This window comes from Salmo salar, chromosome ssa15, assembly GCF_905237065.1.
Source record: "Salmo salar chromosome ssa15, Ssal_v3.1, whole genome shotgun sequence".
NCBI lineage: Eukaryota > Metazoa > Chordata > Actinopteri > Salmoniformes > Salmonidae > Salmo > Salmo salar.
Window position 1 is genome coordinate 38,420,336 of NC_059456.1, and position 18,990 is coordinate 38,439,325.

Consider the following 18,990-nt stretch of genomic DNA (forward strand, 5'->3'; position numbering starts at 1 on the left):
TCATCAGGCCAGTGTGTTTCTAATGGAAGGCTTTTTCACCGCTTGGTTATATTAACCGGTCTGTTCCTGTAGCATGCCCTTGAGAGAGCGGGAGAGAAGGAAAGAAAGATAGAAGTAACAGAGCAGGAGAGAGAAAAATAAAGAAAGAAGGAACAAGGAAGAGAGGAAAAGGAGCACAAAGGCGGATGGTCGGGTGGACGGGCATGCAAACTGACCGCAAGAAGCCCAAACATTTGACTAAAACAATAATTTCAAACCTTGCTTATATTTGTATACGATCACGTGTCTGTCTCTCTACTATGTGTGGGAAAACTTGGTAACAGATTTCCAAAATAAAAATCAATTGGAGCTGATTTCCTTGTGTTTTTACAGTATTTTATGTCCAACAATAAAAATAAAACTGTTTCTCAAAAAACTTGGGGGGGCCAAATAAAACTGTGGGTCAAATTCGGGCCACAGACCGCCAGTTGGGGAACCCTGATGTAGGGTAACAATAACCATGAGAGAACCCTGAAAGTGAGTGAATGATTGAGGTTGAGTTCTGTGTTACTCTCATCTGTTCTCTCAGTGCTATCTGTGTAACAGCTATGGCAGGAAACAACAGTGAGTTATTGGCAAAATAATAGACATGACTTGGTAATGAAATTCTCTGCTCCTCTTTACAAATCCAGCAAACAAATGAAACCCCTGGCTATTTAGTCAGTCCTAATAAGACTCTGTGCTTAACTCTACCGAATAAATCTTCATTTTATTCCTCAGTTTTAAAGTGTTATGTCCCCAGGCTGGCTACCTGCATATCTCTAACTGGAGGAGTGTGAATAGCAGTGAAGATAATGTCCCTAGCCAGCTGTTATAATGAGTTGATGAAGAGGGGTTTTCTCCAGATGTACCCACTGATCTCCACATACTGGAGCCTAGCCAGACTCCATGACCATTCATAACAACTAATCATTTCCCCCTTAATGGGAAAGTCCTTTATAGCACTGTTTTATGCCTCGTTCTCTTCATGGCGGAAATATTAATATTGATGAGGCATTGTCTAACCTCGTTATAGTTTATAAAAAACTGTTGAGAATTGTTGTGCCTATTTCTTTCCTCCGCTCTCCCTAAAGAATCAGTGGGAGAGCCAATTAAATTAAATGCCAACATACCCTGCACAGAGGAACAAGAGAAGTGTCTGACTTGGCCTTAGAGTGAGAGGGTCCATTGATCAAGTCTCCAACTAACACCAAACTTACTTCATTTGAGTTCACTTGACCTGAGCTGCTCTCTTTTTCAGTGTTTCCCCTATATTCATTTAGCCTCTGCTTAACTCTATTTAATTTATTATATTACAAAATTATAATATATATTTTATCTATTATAGTTGCCCCCACTCCCCCCCAAAATAACAAATATAACTTAAACGACTAAAACCATAAAAAGTATGTAGAAATGATAATGGAGCTATAGACTCAGTGTTCAGTTTATTAGGTACACCCATCTAGTACTGGGTTGGACCCCCCCCTTTGCCTCCAGAACAGCCTGAATTCTTTGGGGCATGGGCACGTTGCTCAATTGGTAACATGTGCCAGGAAAACATTCCCCACAACATTACACCACCACCACCCAGTAGCGTAAACAACCAGGCAGGATGGGCCATGGACTGCTTTTGCCAAATCCAGACTTTGTCATCAGCATGATGCAACAGGAACCAGGATTCGTCGGACCAGGCTATATTTTTTTCCCACTGGAGCCACTTCTTGTTTTTAGCTGATAGGAGTGGAACCCGGTGTGGTCGTCCGCTGCAATAGCGTATCCGTGACAAGGACCGACGAGTTGTGCGTTCCAAGATGCCATTCTGCACACCACTGTTGTACTGTGCTGCTATTTGCCTGTTTGTGGCCCACCTGTTAGCTTGCAAGATTCTTGCCATTCTCCTTAGACCTCTCATCATCGAGCTGTCATGGGGCCCTCATGGATTTTGTTATAATGTTTAAGTCATTCAGATGGCTTATGTCGTGTTCATATGCTATGACAAAACGTGTAGAATAGAAAGAAACTATTAAACTGTTCTCTCCACCCCATAGCAAAATGTGTAGAATTGCAGGAAATTTGCTTTAAAACAAAGATATTGTCTCTGCGGCAAAGACGAGGTCCTCTAAAATTTTCCGGTCGGAGACTGCGCCAATAGCCCCGCCCACTACCAGCCAACCCCCCCCCACGCTGACTTTGCCACCACTGCAGAAGAAAAATCGTAGGGGAAACACTGCTCATTATCAAACCAACTTGCACAACAGATCTGGAAAAAAATCTATTTATTTCAAAATATTTGTACCAGTTTGAGTTATAGCTGTTTACTGAGTCAATATTTACAGTGATTCCTTGGGCACACCTTCCTCTGAATGTTTAATCACCTTCACAATATCCTCAGACTGGGTTTACTTTGAAGAGAGAGCTACTGCTGTAGACTGCTACTCTCAAATATCCATCTCTTCACTGGTGAAGAGAGTCACCCTATCACTCTCCTCACCTTCTGGCCTAGTCACTCAGTGACAGTCACACCATGCGGATAGATAGATACATCCCTGTGTGAACAGTTGCTGCAGGCCAGCCGTGTGCTTGTCACATCAGTACCTTGGGCTGACTCTGGGTCAGTAAGGCATGGAGGTACTGATAAACTTGTCCATGCATCATCATGTCTGTCTGTCTGTCTGTCTGTCTGTCTGTCACAGGGTCAGACCACCAATGAGGGGATTCTGTTACCTTTTACACTCAACTTCCACCACTTCACTTCAGCAGAACAATCAACGCTCCACACCACTGGCCCTGACACTCTGTGAGACCGAGGTTCCGTGCTTGTCATCGATTGCCCTTCTTGAAACAACGATGAGGCGGAGTGGTCTCGAGTGGCGGACGGGGGATGATGTAAGCAGAGCGGTACCTGATGGAGACAGACCCTGACGCACCATCTGTTTTCTGTCTGGCTGAGTAGAGGCGGAGGCAGTGACAGACGCAGAAGTAGAGGAAGAGACAAAGACAGAATCCCATGATGTCACAGATCCCTCTGGAACTTTCATTGCGCACACCTGGCCCCTATTCCCACTGATTGTATTTATGTGCCCTTTGTTCACCATGGTGCTGCCGATTATTGTTACTATGTCTGTTGGTGGGTGTGAGTACCTGTGCTGTGCGTTTTGGGCTTCCGTGCCTTTGTGGATCGCGCAGATGATTACGGGTCTCGTCCTGTGTGATAATCATTGTGCGCTTGTGTTATTTATTCGAGGTGCTCCTCGCTCTTTTGTTTGGGTTTTAACCCTGTGTTTTTGCTACGTGTTTGTTTGGTCTTCGTCCACGTGCCCTTACACGGCACGCCGTAATTTGGGGTATAATAAAAAAAACTATTACCGTAATTTCTGGACTATTGAGCGCACCTGAATATAAGCCGCACCCACAGAATTTTTTAAAAATATATATATATCTTGAACATAATGTCTATAAGCCGCAGGTGCCTACCGGTACATTGAAACAAATGAACTTTACACAGGCTTTAAGGAAACACGGCTTGTAACAAAAATAAATAGGTTTTTAACGAAACACGGCTTGTAACAAAAAATAAAAAATTAGCAGTAAACAGTAGCCTACCAAGAAAGTCATTGGTCACTATCTTCCTCCTCCTGTGCACTGAAAACCACTGAAGTCATCTCCTTCGGTGTCGGAGTTGAATAGCCTCAGAATTGCTTCATCCGATATTGGATCGTTTTCATTGTCGCTCTCGTCACTGTTTGACCTTAACCCGTTCGGCAATTTCATTGGTCTAATGAAAGCTTCATGCCGCCAAAAAACTGAGCACGTCACAGAGGAAATGAAGAGGGTGAGAAAAAGAAATCTATCCTGCTCTCAGCAGGACTCTCCTCTAATCTTCCCTCTCTCCATCCCTTCCTCCACTAGCAAACTGATGCCTTTCGGGTGGATATGAGTAAGGCTCCTTTGGCACTAACCACATTTTAATGAAGATAAACTGACACATGGAATGAGAGTCAGCCAGTGCACCTTTAATTAGCCCCCTTATCATGCAGGCTCAACCAGAAGTGGATTCATGGCAGGGCCAGGCCAGGCAGAGGGCCAGCCAATCACGATGGCCTTATTTATATATATTACAAACAACAAATCAAATTAATTTATTTCATTTTATATATACACATAACATTAAGTACATGAATTTGATTTGTAGTTTGTATTGTCTCCTGACTAAACAGAAATGTTGAAAAATGCAGTAGGAGGCTAATTTGTTTTATCGCAATCATATGGTACCACTACCCCCCCACACACACACGTACCTACTAGCATGCTAACTGTGGGAAAATTGTTTAGACCCTCTGCAATTCTTTGCTAATGCGAACTAGCGCTAGCCAGCTAGTCACAAGTTATGGCAAAACAAAGTTCACTCATGCACTTTTTCAAAAAGCCACAGATGGAGGATGAAGACAACACCTGCTCCACTACCTCCATTGGCTAAACCAAATCTGTCAGAGTCATCGTCAGCCCACGAGGTTAGCTACTGCTTTGACTTCCAGACTTCCACATTCCCCGTTTTGGAATGATATTTTTTTTACCTTTATTTAACAAGTCAATTAAGAACAAATTCTTATTTACAATGACGGCCTACCCCGGCCAAGCCGTAACCCGGACGACGCTGGGGTGATTGTGCGCCGCCCTATGGGACTCCCAATCACGGCCGGTTGTGATACAGCCTGGAATCGAACCAGGTCTGTAGTGACGCCTCAAGCACTGAGATTGCAATGCCTTAGACCGCTGCACCACTCGGTATGGCCAGTTTTATTGGCTGGCATACAGTTCGACAAAGCACGCTCTTTTCTGTAAAGCTGTGTAGACATTTCTCCAAGGCCACTATGGAAGGCTCATTGGTTAGAGACATATATAAAGATTGGAAGCATCTTTGCGAGGCATGCTTCAACACCTGGCTAGCAAACCCCACTCTTTTGCACTGGATAAATGTGAAGGCCATCATCAAAGCCATCACAAATCAAAGCCAGGGTAATGTTTTAAATCAACTTAACCGCAAGTTCATAGCACTACATAGACAAGTGAAGAGGCCCTTAAAAAGTGAAACTTTTTGAACATTTCTACATATATAACCAAATATGACAACAACAAAAAATCTAAATCGTCTATAACAGCTGCCCAAAAACGCTAGACTCATGGTCCTGGACAGACAGCTGACTGAGCTAGACTCATGGTCCTGGACAGACAGCTGACTGAGCTAGACTCATGGTCCTGGACAGACAGCTGACTGAGCTGCATACCAGGTTCCAGGAGGATCAATATGGAATAATGAGAGTAGGGCTGTCTTCATCTAGGTCACAACAATAGACAAACACAGTCTGCTTAAACTATTAACACACAAACAATTATACGTTTTCATGTCTTTATTGAAAACACTGTGTAAACATTCACAGTGCAGGGTGGGAAAAGTATGTGAACCCTTGGATTTAATAACTTGTTGACCCTCCTTTGGCAGCAATAACCTCAACCAAACATTTTCTGTAGTTGCGGATCAGACTTCCTCTTTACAAAACTGTTTCAGTTCAGCAATATTCTTGGGATGTCTGGTGTGAACTGCTCTCTTGAGGTTATGCCACAGCATCTCAAAATCGGGTTGAGGTCAGGACTCTGACAGGGCCACTCCAGAAGGCGTATTTTCTTCAGTTGAAGCCTTTCTGTCGTTGATTTACTTCTGTGTTTTGGGTCGTTGTCCTGTTGCGGCACCCAACACATACATTTTTCCGTCAATGATAGCCAGCTGTCCAGGCCCACAATACATTACAGTTGGGATGAGGTTTTGATGTTGGTGTGCTGTGCCTTTTTTTTCTCCACACATAGTGTTGTGTGTTCCTTCCAAACAACTCAACTGTAGTTTCATCTGTCCACAGAATATTTTGCCAGTAGCACTGTGGAACATCTAGGTGCACTTTTTGTTTTTTTTGGACAGCAGTGGCTTCTTCCGTGGTGTCCTCCATGAACACCATTCTTGTTTAGTGTTTTATGTATCGTAGACTCATCAACAGAGATGTTTGCATGTTCCAGAGATTTCTGTAAGTCTTTAGCTGACACTCTAGGATTCTTCTTAACCTCATTAAGCATTCTGCGCTGTGCTCTTGCAGTCATCTTTGCAGGACGGCCACTCCTATGGAGAGTAGCAATTGTGCTGAACTTTCTCCATTTATAGACAATTTGTCTTACCGTGGACTGATGAACATCAAGGCTTTAGAAATATTTTTGTAACCCTTTCCGACATCATGCAAGTCAACAATTCTTAATCTTAGGTCTTCTGAGATCTCTTTTGTCCGAGGCATGGTTCACATCAGGCAATGCTTCTTGTGAATAGCAAACACACATTTTTTTATGTTTTTTATAGGGCAAGGCAGCTCTAACCAACATCTCCAATCTCGTCTCATTGATTCGACTCCATGTTAGCTGACTCCTGACTCCAATTCGCTTTTGGAGTAGTCATTAGCCTAGGGGTTCACATACTTTTTCCAACCTTTAATGTTTAAATTATATTTTCAATATAGACAGGAAAATTCAATAATTTGTGTGTTATTAGTTTAGGCACACTATGTGTGTCTATTGTTGTGACTTAGATGAAGATCAGATCAAATTTGATGAGCAATTTATGCAGAAATCCAGGTAATTCCAAAGGGTTCACATACTTTTTCTTGCCACTGTATGCATTGAGCTTGTCTGATGCTTAAAGCTTACGGTTTGATGAAATAAGACAAATGCCTCAAGAGGGCGCCAGAGATCTAGATAACCAGAATAAAAAACCTGACCTAACTATTCACCTCTTGCAGATTCTGCCATTACTCTCCTGAAGTTGCCAATAATAGGCTACATGAGGAGTCTGCAAACTTTCTCATGTTGAATGCCAATTTATCTTCCCATTTCTACCAATCTGCATGCCAGTTTTTAATATATGTATATTTTCATGAAACGGTTCCATTTAATTTATAATAAAGTCTTCATATCTCAAAAATTGTGTTGTGGTTAATCAAAATTCTATCCAAATCTAAATGAAAATTATACAAACCTAAAAAGTAAATTCTATTGCCAACTATGTAAAATTTGCCTACATAAAGCCAACACATAACATTGCAGCCTGCAGGTAGAAAATATCAAAATAAAAATAAATATCCTATAAATCACATTGGCTACGCATGGCCTGTCTGCAACGAACTTGAAATATTGTATCAACCATTAACTTGGGTCCGGCTGAAGCTTGCGCTAGCATTGAATAAAATATTCTGGGCCCTTAGAACTTCCAGCGCCAGTGAGCTCAGGACAGACACAGTTGTAGGCTATTTGTGCAAGAGATAAGAAACACACCGGAGCTGAGTACCAGCACCTCAAATTTTCTACTGTTTGAGCTCCTGTTCCTCATAGAATATTAGCTCTACAGTATTGTGGAGCTCCTACACCTAAATATAAACAGTACCAGCACCCAAAATGAGTATATAGTTCAGTCCAAGTCAAGCACTGATAAGAATTTATGAGGTAGGCCTATTTTATGACGTTTCTACTGGATCAGAGCATGACATTTTTCCCTTTCACGCTGAGTGGTTATCGAAAGGGAGAGAGCTGGAAAGATTTTTCAAATACATTGAGGGACTATTGTTATTCTCAATGGATGTAAAAACAGACTTTGCTTGCTGTTTGAGGTGAAGAAAACATGAATTTGAGAAGCTCCATAGGTCATTAGTTGTGGTGCGTTAAGCCAATCAGAAATACTATCAGATCCCCAAATGAGCACATTTATATGCCTACATTTGTGCGCAGGCCAGGTGGCCTATAGGCCTACTTCTATGCGTACGCGTCCTTACTCAACATTGACAGGAGTGCTCCAAACAAAAGGCCAAGACTAAATTGACACCTCGTAAATGGAATGAAATAAACCAAAACTTATCTCTCACAAGTGTAGCATTGGTTATAAATGTCCACTCAAACAATGAGAACAGGAATACTTGAATAATAATATTGAATGCATTAAAATAAATTACCATAACCAAATAAACAACATTGTAGATTAGAAATTATGGGAATTAACGGTAAATGTACTAATGGCGATATATGTAATGGGGAATTGATCTACACTAACAAGTAAAGCAAACAATTCACACAATGAAGTTATGAAACAATGAATGTGCACAAATTGGCTGGAGAGAGAAGTGCATTGTGCATCTGGGCGCATGATCAATCCCACGTCTGCATTGGCCATGCAGCATTTATGGTGATATGGCCTCAGCAGAAGTCAAGGCATTCATACTTATTGCGCTTCGCTGAGCAGTGCAGAGCTGTTTTCAAGGTAGTGAGTTTGTGTTTATACAGGATCTACTGCCCCAACCTACCGTCAACTAATTATGCCAATGCGGAGCTATACAGAGCCCTCCGCATTGTTACAAAATTTGGGAGGCATAAGCCCATGCGGTACGGAGCTTGATTTGGCCTCTGCATGCCTCTGGAGGCTCCGCATTTGCATCACACCATCCCTATGGAGCATCCGACTACATTTTTTTCAGATCAAACATAAATTCGCTTTTAGTCTAGGCCTCCACAATGGATTCGTTCACTGAGATGGGCGCAAATATATATATATTTGTTACTGCACGATGACAACAACCAAGGTCGACCAACAGCCTTATGACCAAACAATTTGCCAGTCACCTAATTGGGGTCAGACCTAAATGAAAGCAGCAGCGCCCTGTCTGCCAGGGTCTAGGACTTTTCCACTGAAATAATCACTGGTGGTCCCATGTGGTCACTACCATATCTCTGCTGAAGATGCTGAATGAAGCGTGTTTATGAGGTCAGGAATTCCCATCCCTTATTGAAGGTTTAGACAGCTGTAACCCTGACATTTCTCCTAATATCAATAGACAACTAAGGGCCATCATCACACTTCCTATGACTTACGGTTGAGAGACTTCTCCACTTGCCTGGCTATGCAGACTCCTTGCTCCGGCCAAACGCCACACCAACAAACCTTAGTTTCTTCTCCGCAAAGAGTCTGGATCTGAGTACCGAATGTGAACACATTCAGGGCAGTCTGGTTGGGCCAGAGCCAGAACACATGTGGGTAAAGTGGCAGTTTAAAAATGTGTCATTAGCTTTGATATTCTGATTGGTTAGAGCCAATCCAATCACTGATGACTTCGTTTTGTACAACACCCCTCCTGCCCCTCTTCACCACAAACGACTTCAATGATGGCAGTCTCAGACTAAAGTATGAAGCAAACGACAGAGCAGTGGAAGAATGTAGTGCAAGTGGGCAGGCCATTTTTTCGCTACAGGCCGTATCAAAACAACCATCAGATCTTGCATGCTGACTGCACGTCTCAACAATTATAGCCTGGTTGTCCTTTGAAACGGAACTCAGAGACTCTTTGGACTATGATGATATAATCTCCACCTTCAACACCATGCCTAGGCATCTACACTTGTGCTGTAAAATGTGAAACAAGAAAGTTAAGTCTGGATACTGTTTATTTTCAATTTAGCCTAATGTTTTCATGCCTGTCTTGGTAGGTCAGGCCTATGTGTTTGATTCAAAGTGAGTTACTGTATTCATACCCACCGTGATATTAGGCTATTTATGATGAGTTCATGTTTTAATGCCTGCCTTGGTAGGCCAGGTTTATGTTTGCGGATTCAAGTGAGCTGTTGTACTCATACCTGCTGTGGTATTATGCATAATGATTTCATGTCTGAATGCCTATAGAGTAGCGTTTGCTTATTCAAAGTGAGCTATTCATTTCATACCCATAAGTTTCATAGCCGTACAGTTCAAGATATAGGCTTAAGTGTTTGTATTGTGTTGTGTCTGGCTGTTTTCATATGGCAAAAAGTGGGCACTTTTGGGCTTTTGAGCACCACACGGGCAGGTAATGCTGAGCCCGCAAATGTCAAATCAAAGATTTCAGCACCAGACAGCTCCGCCCTCCGCTCTGTTCTCTGACTCCTGATATTCGCATTCACAATGAGAATTATTCACATTCACAATGAGAATTATTCGCATTCACAATGAGAATTATTCGCATTCACAATGAGAATTATTCGCATTCACAATGAGAATTATTCGCATTCACAATGAGAATTATTCACAATGAAAGTTATTCGCATTCACAATGAGAATTATTCGCATTCACAATGAGAATTATTCGCATTCACAATGAGAATTATTCACATTCACAATGAGAATTATTCACATTCACAATGAGAATTATTCGCATTCACAATGAGAATTATTCACATTCACAATGAGAATTATTCACATTCACAATGAGAATTGGGCATTTATTAATGTCTCAAAAGTTCTACAGTTTAGCCTCTTTATTTTGCTTCTCGGTAGAAGAACTTTAGGGACAGTTTATGAGGTTTAGGCCAGAGGACCAGACTCGATCCAGTAGCGATCATCAGTTCCCCATACACGAAATAGCCTAGGCCTACAGAAATCATGTGGCAAAGACTAAAGCATAAAAAAGTTATACAAAAATATAAATATTAAGGTAGAAATATGTGGAAACCATGGTGTATGAAATTTAATGTAGCCTAAGCCTTTTTTTTAACCCATAAATGTCCTCTAGCAAAACATACAATACAGAGATGAATCAGCAGCGACTAGCATCCGCTTATCTGGCCTCTTAGCCTAACATATCAGCCATAAGGGCTAAGCCTTTTATTTAATTCTGGGTATTGCCATGATTTTAGGTCATTCAGAGTAGCCTACATCTGTTTTTCATTGATTTTCTTTACACAGAGTGCCTATTCATTCGCCAGGCAGGCCATTTGGGAAAAATTTGGAAAATGTTTTCCATGCACCACAACTACACCACTGATGTCTGTGTATTTTTGCAGGAAAATGTTGGCCCAGTCACTTTTACTCAGGCCCAGCCACACGGCAATTTCTACCTACGCCTCTGGACTCAAAGGCCATTGCTGTCTTACCGTCTTATGGTTGACCAGTCAGGGGGATGTCTAGGGACCGGCAGAATATTATAGTAGACACAAACACCTACACACACACACGTTTGTATCCACGCACCCATTGCACACACACACACACACCTATGGGTTCAGATGTGATATATGTAAACAGACTCACCTGTACACTTGTTAGTGTGGTGTATTGGTAGGCTTTGATAACCAGGTAGTTAGCCTCGATGTCTATTAATCCCAGAATCATGTACTTCCACCATCGCCTCTTCAGTATAGCCAGCAGATTCTCCTCACCTGTGAAGAGAATGAGAGAGACATGTTCTAACAACGTCTGTTCCCACAGGGAATATAATTGTACGCTCATCAGATATTGTGGGTGGATATACACTATATATCCAAAAGTATGTGGACACCCCTTCAAATTAGTGGATTTGGCTATTTCAGGCACACCCGTTGCTGACAGGTGTATAAAATCGAGCACACAGCCATGCAATCTCCATCGACAAACATTGGCAGCAGAATGGCTTTACTGAAGAGCTCATTGACTTTCAACGTAGCACCGTCATAGGATGACACCTTTCCAACAAGTCAGTTCGTCAAATTGCTGCCCTGCTAGAGCTGCCCCGGTCAACTGTAAGTGCTATTATTGTGAAGTGGAAACGTCTAGGAGCAACAAAAATTGTCTGTCCTCGGTTGTAACACTCACTACCAAATTCCAAACTACCTCTGGAAGCAACGTCAGCACAAAAAATGTAAGTCGGGAGCTTCATGAAATGGGCTTCCATGGCTGAGCAGCCACACACAAGCCTAAGATCACCATGTGCAATGCCAAGTGTCGGCTGGATTGGTGATAAGATCGCCTCCATTGAACTTTGAAGCAGTGGAATCCCGCTTCACCATCTGGAAGTCCAACAAGTCTGAGTTTGGCGAATGCCAGGAGAACGCTACCTGCCCGAATGCATAGTGCCAACTGTAAAGTTTTGTTGCGGAATAATGGTCTGTGGCTGTTTTTAATGGTTCAGGCTCCTTAGTTCCAGTGAAGGGAAATCTTAACGCTACAGCATACAATGACATTCTAAATGATTCTGTGCTTCCAACTTTGTGGGAACAGTTTGGGGAAGGCCCTTTCCTGTTTCAGCATGACAATGCCCCATGCACAAAGCGAGTTCTATACAGAAATGGTTTGTCGAGATCGGTGTGGAAGAACTTGACTGGCCTACATGGAGCCCTGACCTCAACCCCATCGAACACCTTTGGGATGAATTGAAACGCCGATTGCGAGCCAGGCCTAATCGCCCAACATCAGTGCCCTAATGCTCTTGTGGCTGAATGGAAGCAAGTCCCCACAGCAGTGTTCTAGTTGAAAACCTTTTTGTTATAGCAGCAAAGGGGGGACCAACTCCATATTTATGCCCATGATTTTGGAATGAGATGTTTGACGAGCAGGTGTCCATATACTTTTGGTCATGTAGCATTGACTAGAGTTAAGTGCGTAAACTTCTTTTAAGCCTTAACAAGCTGAAACTACCGTATATAAGATTTCCCTTTCAGCTTCAGTGCATGGCTAACATTTCAAAATGAATTACAAGACAGATACAACAAGGGAAGCAATTAACCTGACAAAAACAAACAGATGAAAAAAACCACCCTTGAGAGAAGTCAGCCTCTTCCCAAGGATCATGGGAGGAAAAAAAACTTCCTGCAATCTCAATAGAACAACGCGGCTAGCTAGTTATTTGTTTTCAGTTATTATAGCTAGCATTGTGTGCAGTAATCTCTTAGCACAACAAGCCCAACATGAGAGCATTCTAAAATGTCTGCTTTTTTTTAATGACCATAATTGGTAAAAGAAAGCTCTCTGGGATCAGAGTGTGGGTAGAGTGAGAGAGAAAGAGAGTCAGGCCGGAGGGGAGGAATAATTGGAGACAACACTATTTACAGAGGAGCAGGTAGGAGGCATCCAAAAGCTAATTATTCATTCATGCTCAAAAACATCAAACTGTCAAACAGGTCGGTGGGGTTATTACTACAGTAGCTACAGTATAGTCTTGTACACTGATACCGCTAGAGCACTGATAAATGTGCTGGTACTTTATGAGAAATCTAAGCTAATACTGTAGCTATGAGCGAAGAGGCTGTGTTTGTTAAACAGTTGACGTAACCCATTTTGCAGTGCTTGAATAATTACATAAACTTGGAACAGATGCACTGAATTAAATAGTCTAATTACTATGCATTTGCATATATTGACAGTCTTTCTAAGCACACAGAGATATGCCACCAGTTGTACAGATTCCTGGAGTTAAACATTTGTAGGGAAAAGGATCAAAATGGCTTCCTTTCCTTGACTGGTGGGATTGCAGAGTGCAGTGCTGTGATGGGTTTCCTTTCCCAGACTCTGAATGGTTCTGTGCTCTACTACAGGCCATTACAATCACCGGGTAACGGTCACACAGCACAAAAAACAGCCAGCCTGCCACTGTTCACGGAGAAAGGTTTTTTCCTAAAAGTACAGGTGTATTTACCTAGTTTTATGTCCGTAGCTTAGCGTCCAGCTTCAAGAGCAGGTTATCTGTTAGTTTAAACAGGGATGTCACTGTGTGTTCTTTCTCTATACATATGTCTAAGGACCAGGGAAGTCACCAGGATCTGGCTTTCGGGGCTTTAGTCCAACATGATTTTGGGTCATTCCCAAATCTTTTGTCCTGCTGCGATGGTGTAAAAAGTGGTTTGAGATAAAACACCCAGAAGTCATCCAACCGTTATAAATCAGGGGTGTAGTGCCACTTCCATGCTCCGCCACTTCCAGAATGGTGCCATGTCTTGCAAGATCACTTTATGATTCATTAGTATTCTAGATAACAAACCGAATATAATAGCATAGATAATGTTAGGCTACTGTCATACCAGAAAACACCACATCATTTCTGATGACAATTTAGGATGATTGTGCTGAAATGTTTTTTTTTTCTCATGTGGACAGACCTCAACAGCAGGTGCCATGGGCTAAAATATGCTTTGATTGAAACAAAATCCAGGTGGCTGTGTTTAACTCCATCTGCTCTAAAATGAGATTAAACAGCTATGCTACTTAGCCTACGTCATTTAAGAAGATTGAAATGCATATTACCATGAAACTGAAATTGGGATCAAATGGTCGGCATGCATGCAGCATGGACGTTTCACCTGTAAAACATGAAGAATTATCATTCACAATTGACAGTGATGATGGCCTAATTTATAATAAGGTAGGCCTAATTTATAATAAAGGTAGACCTAATTTATAACAAGGCAGGTCTAATTAGTTTTTTTAGGATTTTAAACATAGAACATTTTCATTGAGACACTTATGTGTAAGCACAGGCAATCATGCAACTTGGATGATATAGGCCTATTGTATGTACAGTGGGAAGAAAAAGTATGTGAGCCCTTTGGAAATAACTGGATTTCTGCATAAATTGGTCATAACATTTAATCTGATCTTCATCTGGGAATACATTTTTCCGTCGATGATAGCAAGCTGTCCAAGCCCCGAGGCAGTAAAGCAGCCCCAAACCATGATGCTCCCTCCACCATACTTGACAGTTGGGATGAGGTTTTGATGTTAGTGTGCTGTGCCTTTTTTTCTCCAAACATAGTGTTGTGTGTTTCTTCCAAACAACTCAACTGTAGATTCATCTGTCCACAGAATATTTTTCCAGTAGCGCTGTGGAACATCCAGGTGCACTTTTGCCTACTTCAGACATGCAGCAATGTTTTTTTTGGACAGCAGTAGCTTCTTCTGTGGTGTCCTCCCATTAACACCATTCTTATTTAGTGTTTTACGTATCGTAGACTCATCAACAGAGATGTTAGCATGTTCCAAAGATTTCTGTAAGTCTTTAGCTGACACTCTAGGATTCTTCTTAACCTCATTGAGCATTCTGCGCTGTGCTCTTGCAGTCATTTTTGCAGGACGGCCACTCCTAGGGAGAGTAGCAACAGTGCTGAACTTTCTCCATTTATAGACAATATGTCTTACCTTGGACTGATGAAAATTAAGGCTTTTAGAGATACTTTTGTAACCCTTTCCAGCTTTATGCAAGTCAACAATTCTTAATCTTAGGTCTTCTGAGATCTCTTTTGTTCGAGACATGGTTCACATCAGGCAATTCTTCTTGTGAATAGCAAACTCAAATTTTGTGAGTGTTTTTTTATAGGGCAAGAAGGTTCTAACCAACATCTCCAATCTCGTCTCATTGATTGGACTCTAGGTTGGAGAAGTAATTAGACTAGGGGTTCACATACTTTTCCCAACCTACACTGTGAATGTTTAAATTATGTATTCAATATAGACAAGAAAAATACAATAATTTGTGTTATTAATTTAAGCACACTGTCACGTCCTGACCATGGTAAGCTGTTATTTTCTATGGTAGAGTAGGTCAGGGCGTGACAGGGGGTGTTCTAGTTTTGTATTTCTATGTTGGGTTGTTCTAGTTTTTGTATTTCTATGTTGGGTTGTTCTACTTTTTGTATTTCTATGTTGGGCTTTGTTTGAGATGATCTCCAATTAGAGGCAGCTGGTCATCGTTGTCTCTAATTGGAGGTCATATTTAAGTTGGTGTTTGTCTCACCTGGGTTTATGGGAGATTCATTTTGAGTAGTGTGTTTCACCTCTGTGTCACGGTTTGTTGTTTTGTTTATTCAGTTTATGTACTGCATAGTTTCACAGTATAAATAAAATGTGGAACGACACACACGCTGCACTTTGGTCCGCTCATTCCTACGACAACCGTGACAGAATCTCCCACCACAAAAGGACCAAGCAGCGTGCCCAGGAGGAGCAGGGATCCTGGGCCAGGGAAAGGAGAGAGTGGAGGATGTCCTGGACATGGGAGGAGGTAATGGCAGGGGACAAGACCCTGCCATGGAAGCAGGTGGAGACAGCGAGGGAGAAACGGCAACGTTACGAGGAACAGTCATGGCAACGACGGAAGTGCGAGAGGCAGCCCCCCCAAAAAGTTTTTTTGGGGGGGCACACGGGGAGATTGGCAGTCAGGTTGGAGACCTGAGCCAACTCCCCGTGCTGACCGTGGGGAGCAAGTGAAGAAGCAAGCACCGTGTTATGTGGTGATGCGCACTGAGTCGCCAGTGCGCATTCACAGTCCGGTGCGATCTGTGCCCGCGCCCCTCATTTGCCGAGCTAAGTTGAGCATTCAGCCAGGAAGGGTGGTGCCAGCTCAGCTCTCCTGGTCTCCAGTTTGCCTTCTCGGTCAAGGATATCCTGCGTCGGCGCTGCGCACTGTGTCACCAGTGCGTATTCACAGCCCAGTGCGTCCTGTGCCCGCGCCCCGAAAGTAAGCATCCAGCCAGGACGGGTTGTGCCAGCTCTATGCTCGAGACCTCCAGTGCGCCTCCATGGTCCAGTATATCCTGTGCCTGCCCCACGTACCCGGCCTCCAGTGAGTCTATCCAGCCTGGTACGCCCTGTTACTGCTCCCCACACTTGCCCTGGGGTGCGTGTTACCAGTCTGGCGCCACCTATGCCAGCCCCACGCATCAGGCCTCCAGTGCGCCTGCCCAGTCCAGGGTGTCCTGTTGCTGCTCACCGCACTTGCCCTGAGGTGCATGTTACTAGTCTGGCGCCACCTATGTCAGCCCCACGCATCAGGCCTCCTGAGACGGCCTCCAGTCCGGAGCCTCCTGAGACGGCCTCCAGTCCGGAGCCTCCGGTGATGAAAAAGCGTAGGGATCAGCGAGCGGAGCGCGGGTTACGCCCCGAACCAGAGCCGTCTCCTCTACTGGAGAATTCGCTGGATGATAAGGTTCTGTGTACTGCACCAGAGCCGCCATAGACACTTGTTACCCTCCCTACCCTCCCTTTTGTTTTTTGTTGTTGTTTAGTTGCATTCGGAGTCTGCACCTTTGGGGGGGGTACTGTCACGTCCTGACCATGGTAAGCTGTTATTTTCTATGGTAGAGTAGGTCAGGGTGTGACAGGGGGGTGTTCTAGTTTAGTTTTTTCTATGTTATGTTCTAGTTTTGTATTTCGATGTTGGGTTGTTCTAGTTTTTGTATTTCTATGTTGGGCTTTGTTTGAGATGATCTCCAATTAGAGGCAGCTGGTCATCATTGTCTCTAATTGGAGGTCATATTTAAGTTGGTGTTTGTCTCACGTAGGTTTGTGGGAGATGAATTTTGAGTAGTGTATGTTTCACGGTTTGTTTTGTTTATTCAGTTTATTTATGGATTGCATAGTTTCACAGTATAAATACAATTTGGAATGACACACAAGCTGCACTTTGGTCCGCTCATTCCAACGACAACCGTGACACACACTGTGTTTGTCTATTGTTGTGACTTAGATGAAGATCAGATCAAATTTGATGACCAATTTATGCAGAAATCCAGGTAATTCCAAAAGGTTCAAATACTTTTTCTTGCCACTCTATATTCTGACCTATTGTATAGTCTTCAATAGGCTACATGTAGGTACCAAGTTTCATTCAGAAATGATGATGTAATAATATAATAAATGGTGCTCCGGTAGGCTACCTAAAAAGATAGCACTACACCACTGGTTATAATAAATGTAAAGCAATTGCCATGTGTCAACTGCTAATTCCAGCTCCCTTTTGATTGGGACAGAGTCATTGCTGCTTTGACACAAGCACTGGAGCTTCTCTTGATAAATCAATGTCAGATTTTTCTTTTCACTGAATCTCCGTTTGAATATTTGGTTACAATTATAATGGGAAATGTTAGCTAAGTTGAGGTGAGTGCTCATGATCATTAGTCTAGCAATTGAAAGCAATGCACATCTTCTCTACACACACATTTGGCCTCTAGCCTACCTGATGAGCTTCCCTGATGTTTTCATGAACCTTCCAATACTTACCTGATGCATTTCAGTCACTTAGCCTACTGATGCGAATACACTTTACATAGGCTATTCAAGTAATTTGACATATTCTCTTATTGGTTAAAAAGGCCTACATCGTTTCAACAACAATATAGCTGAAACCACTAGCCTATTGGCTTCATTCATTTACTGAATTTATTACCTTGTAATTGTAGGCTAGGCTACTTGCTGATAGATTATTTTAACATTATACCCTCTCTGTGTGTTAGTTCAGCCTGGGTGTGACATTATACCCTCTCTCTGTGTTAGTTCAGCCTGAGTGTGACATTATACCCTCTCTGTGTGTTAGTTCAGCCTGGGTGTGACATTATACCCTCTCTGTGTGTTAGTTCAGCCTGGGCGTGACATTATACCCTCACTGTGTGTTAGTTCAGCCTGAGTGTGACATTATACCCTCTCTGTGTGTTAGTTCAGCCTGGGTGTGACATTATACCCTCTCTGTGTGTTAGTTCAGCCTGGGCGTGACATTATACCCTCTGTGTGTTAGTTCAGCCTGGGCGTGACATTATACCCTCTCTGTGTGTTAGTTCAGCCTGGGCGTGACATTATACCCTCTCTGTGTGTTAGTTCAGCCTGGGCGTGACATTATACCCTCTCTGTGTGTTAGTTCAGCCTGGGCGTGACATTATACCCTCTGTGTGTTAGTTCAGCCTGGGCGTGACATTATACCCTCTCTGTGTGTTAGTTCAGCCTGGGTGTGACATTATACCCTCTCTGTGTGTTAGTTCAGCCTGGGCGTGACATTATACCCTCTCTGTGTGTTAGTTCAGCCTGGGTGTGACATTATACCCTCTCTGTGTGTTAGTTCAGCCTGGGTGTGACATTATACCCTCTCTGTGTGTTAGTTCAGCCTGGGCGTGACATTATACCCTCTCTGTGTGTTAGTTAAGCCTGGGCGTGACATTATACCCTCTCTGTGTGTTAGTTCAGCCTGGGTGTGACATTATACCCTCTCTGTGTGTTAGTTCAGCCTGGGCGTGACATTATACCCTCTCTGTGTGTTAGTTCAGCCTGGGCGTGACATTATACCCTCTCTGTGTGTTAGTTCAGCCTGGGCGTGACATTATACCCTCTCTGTGTGTTAGTTCAGCCTG

General features: G+C 42.8%; 1 protein-coding gene across 1 annotated transcript in view; it reads right to left on the bottom strand.

Moving 5' to 3' along the window:
* LOC106571386 (solute carrier family 35 member F1) overlaps positions 1–18,990 on the bottom strand; it is a 136,049-nt gene that overhangs the window by 35,454 nt on the left and 81,605 nt on the right. The window contains exon 3 of the mRNA XM_014144409.2: positions 11,159–11,286. Coding sequence (XP_013999884.1) covers positions 11,159–11,286 — 128 coding nt within the window. The remainder of the gene's footprint in view (positions 1–11,158; positions 11,287–18,990) is intronic.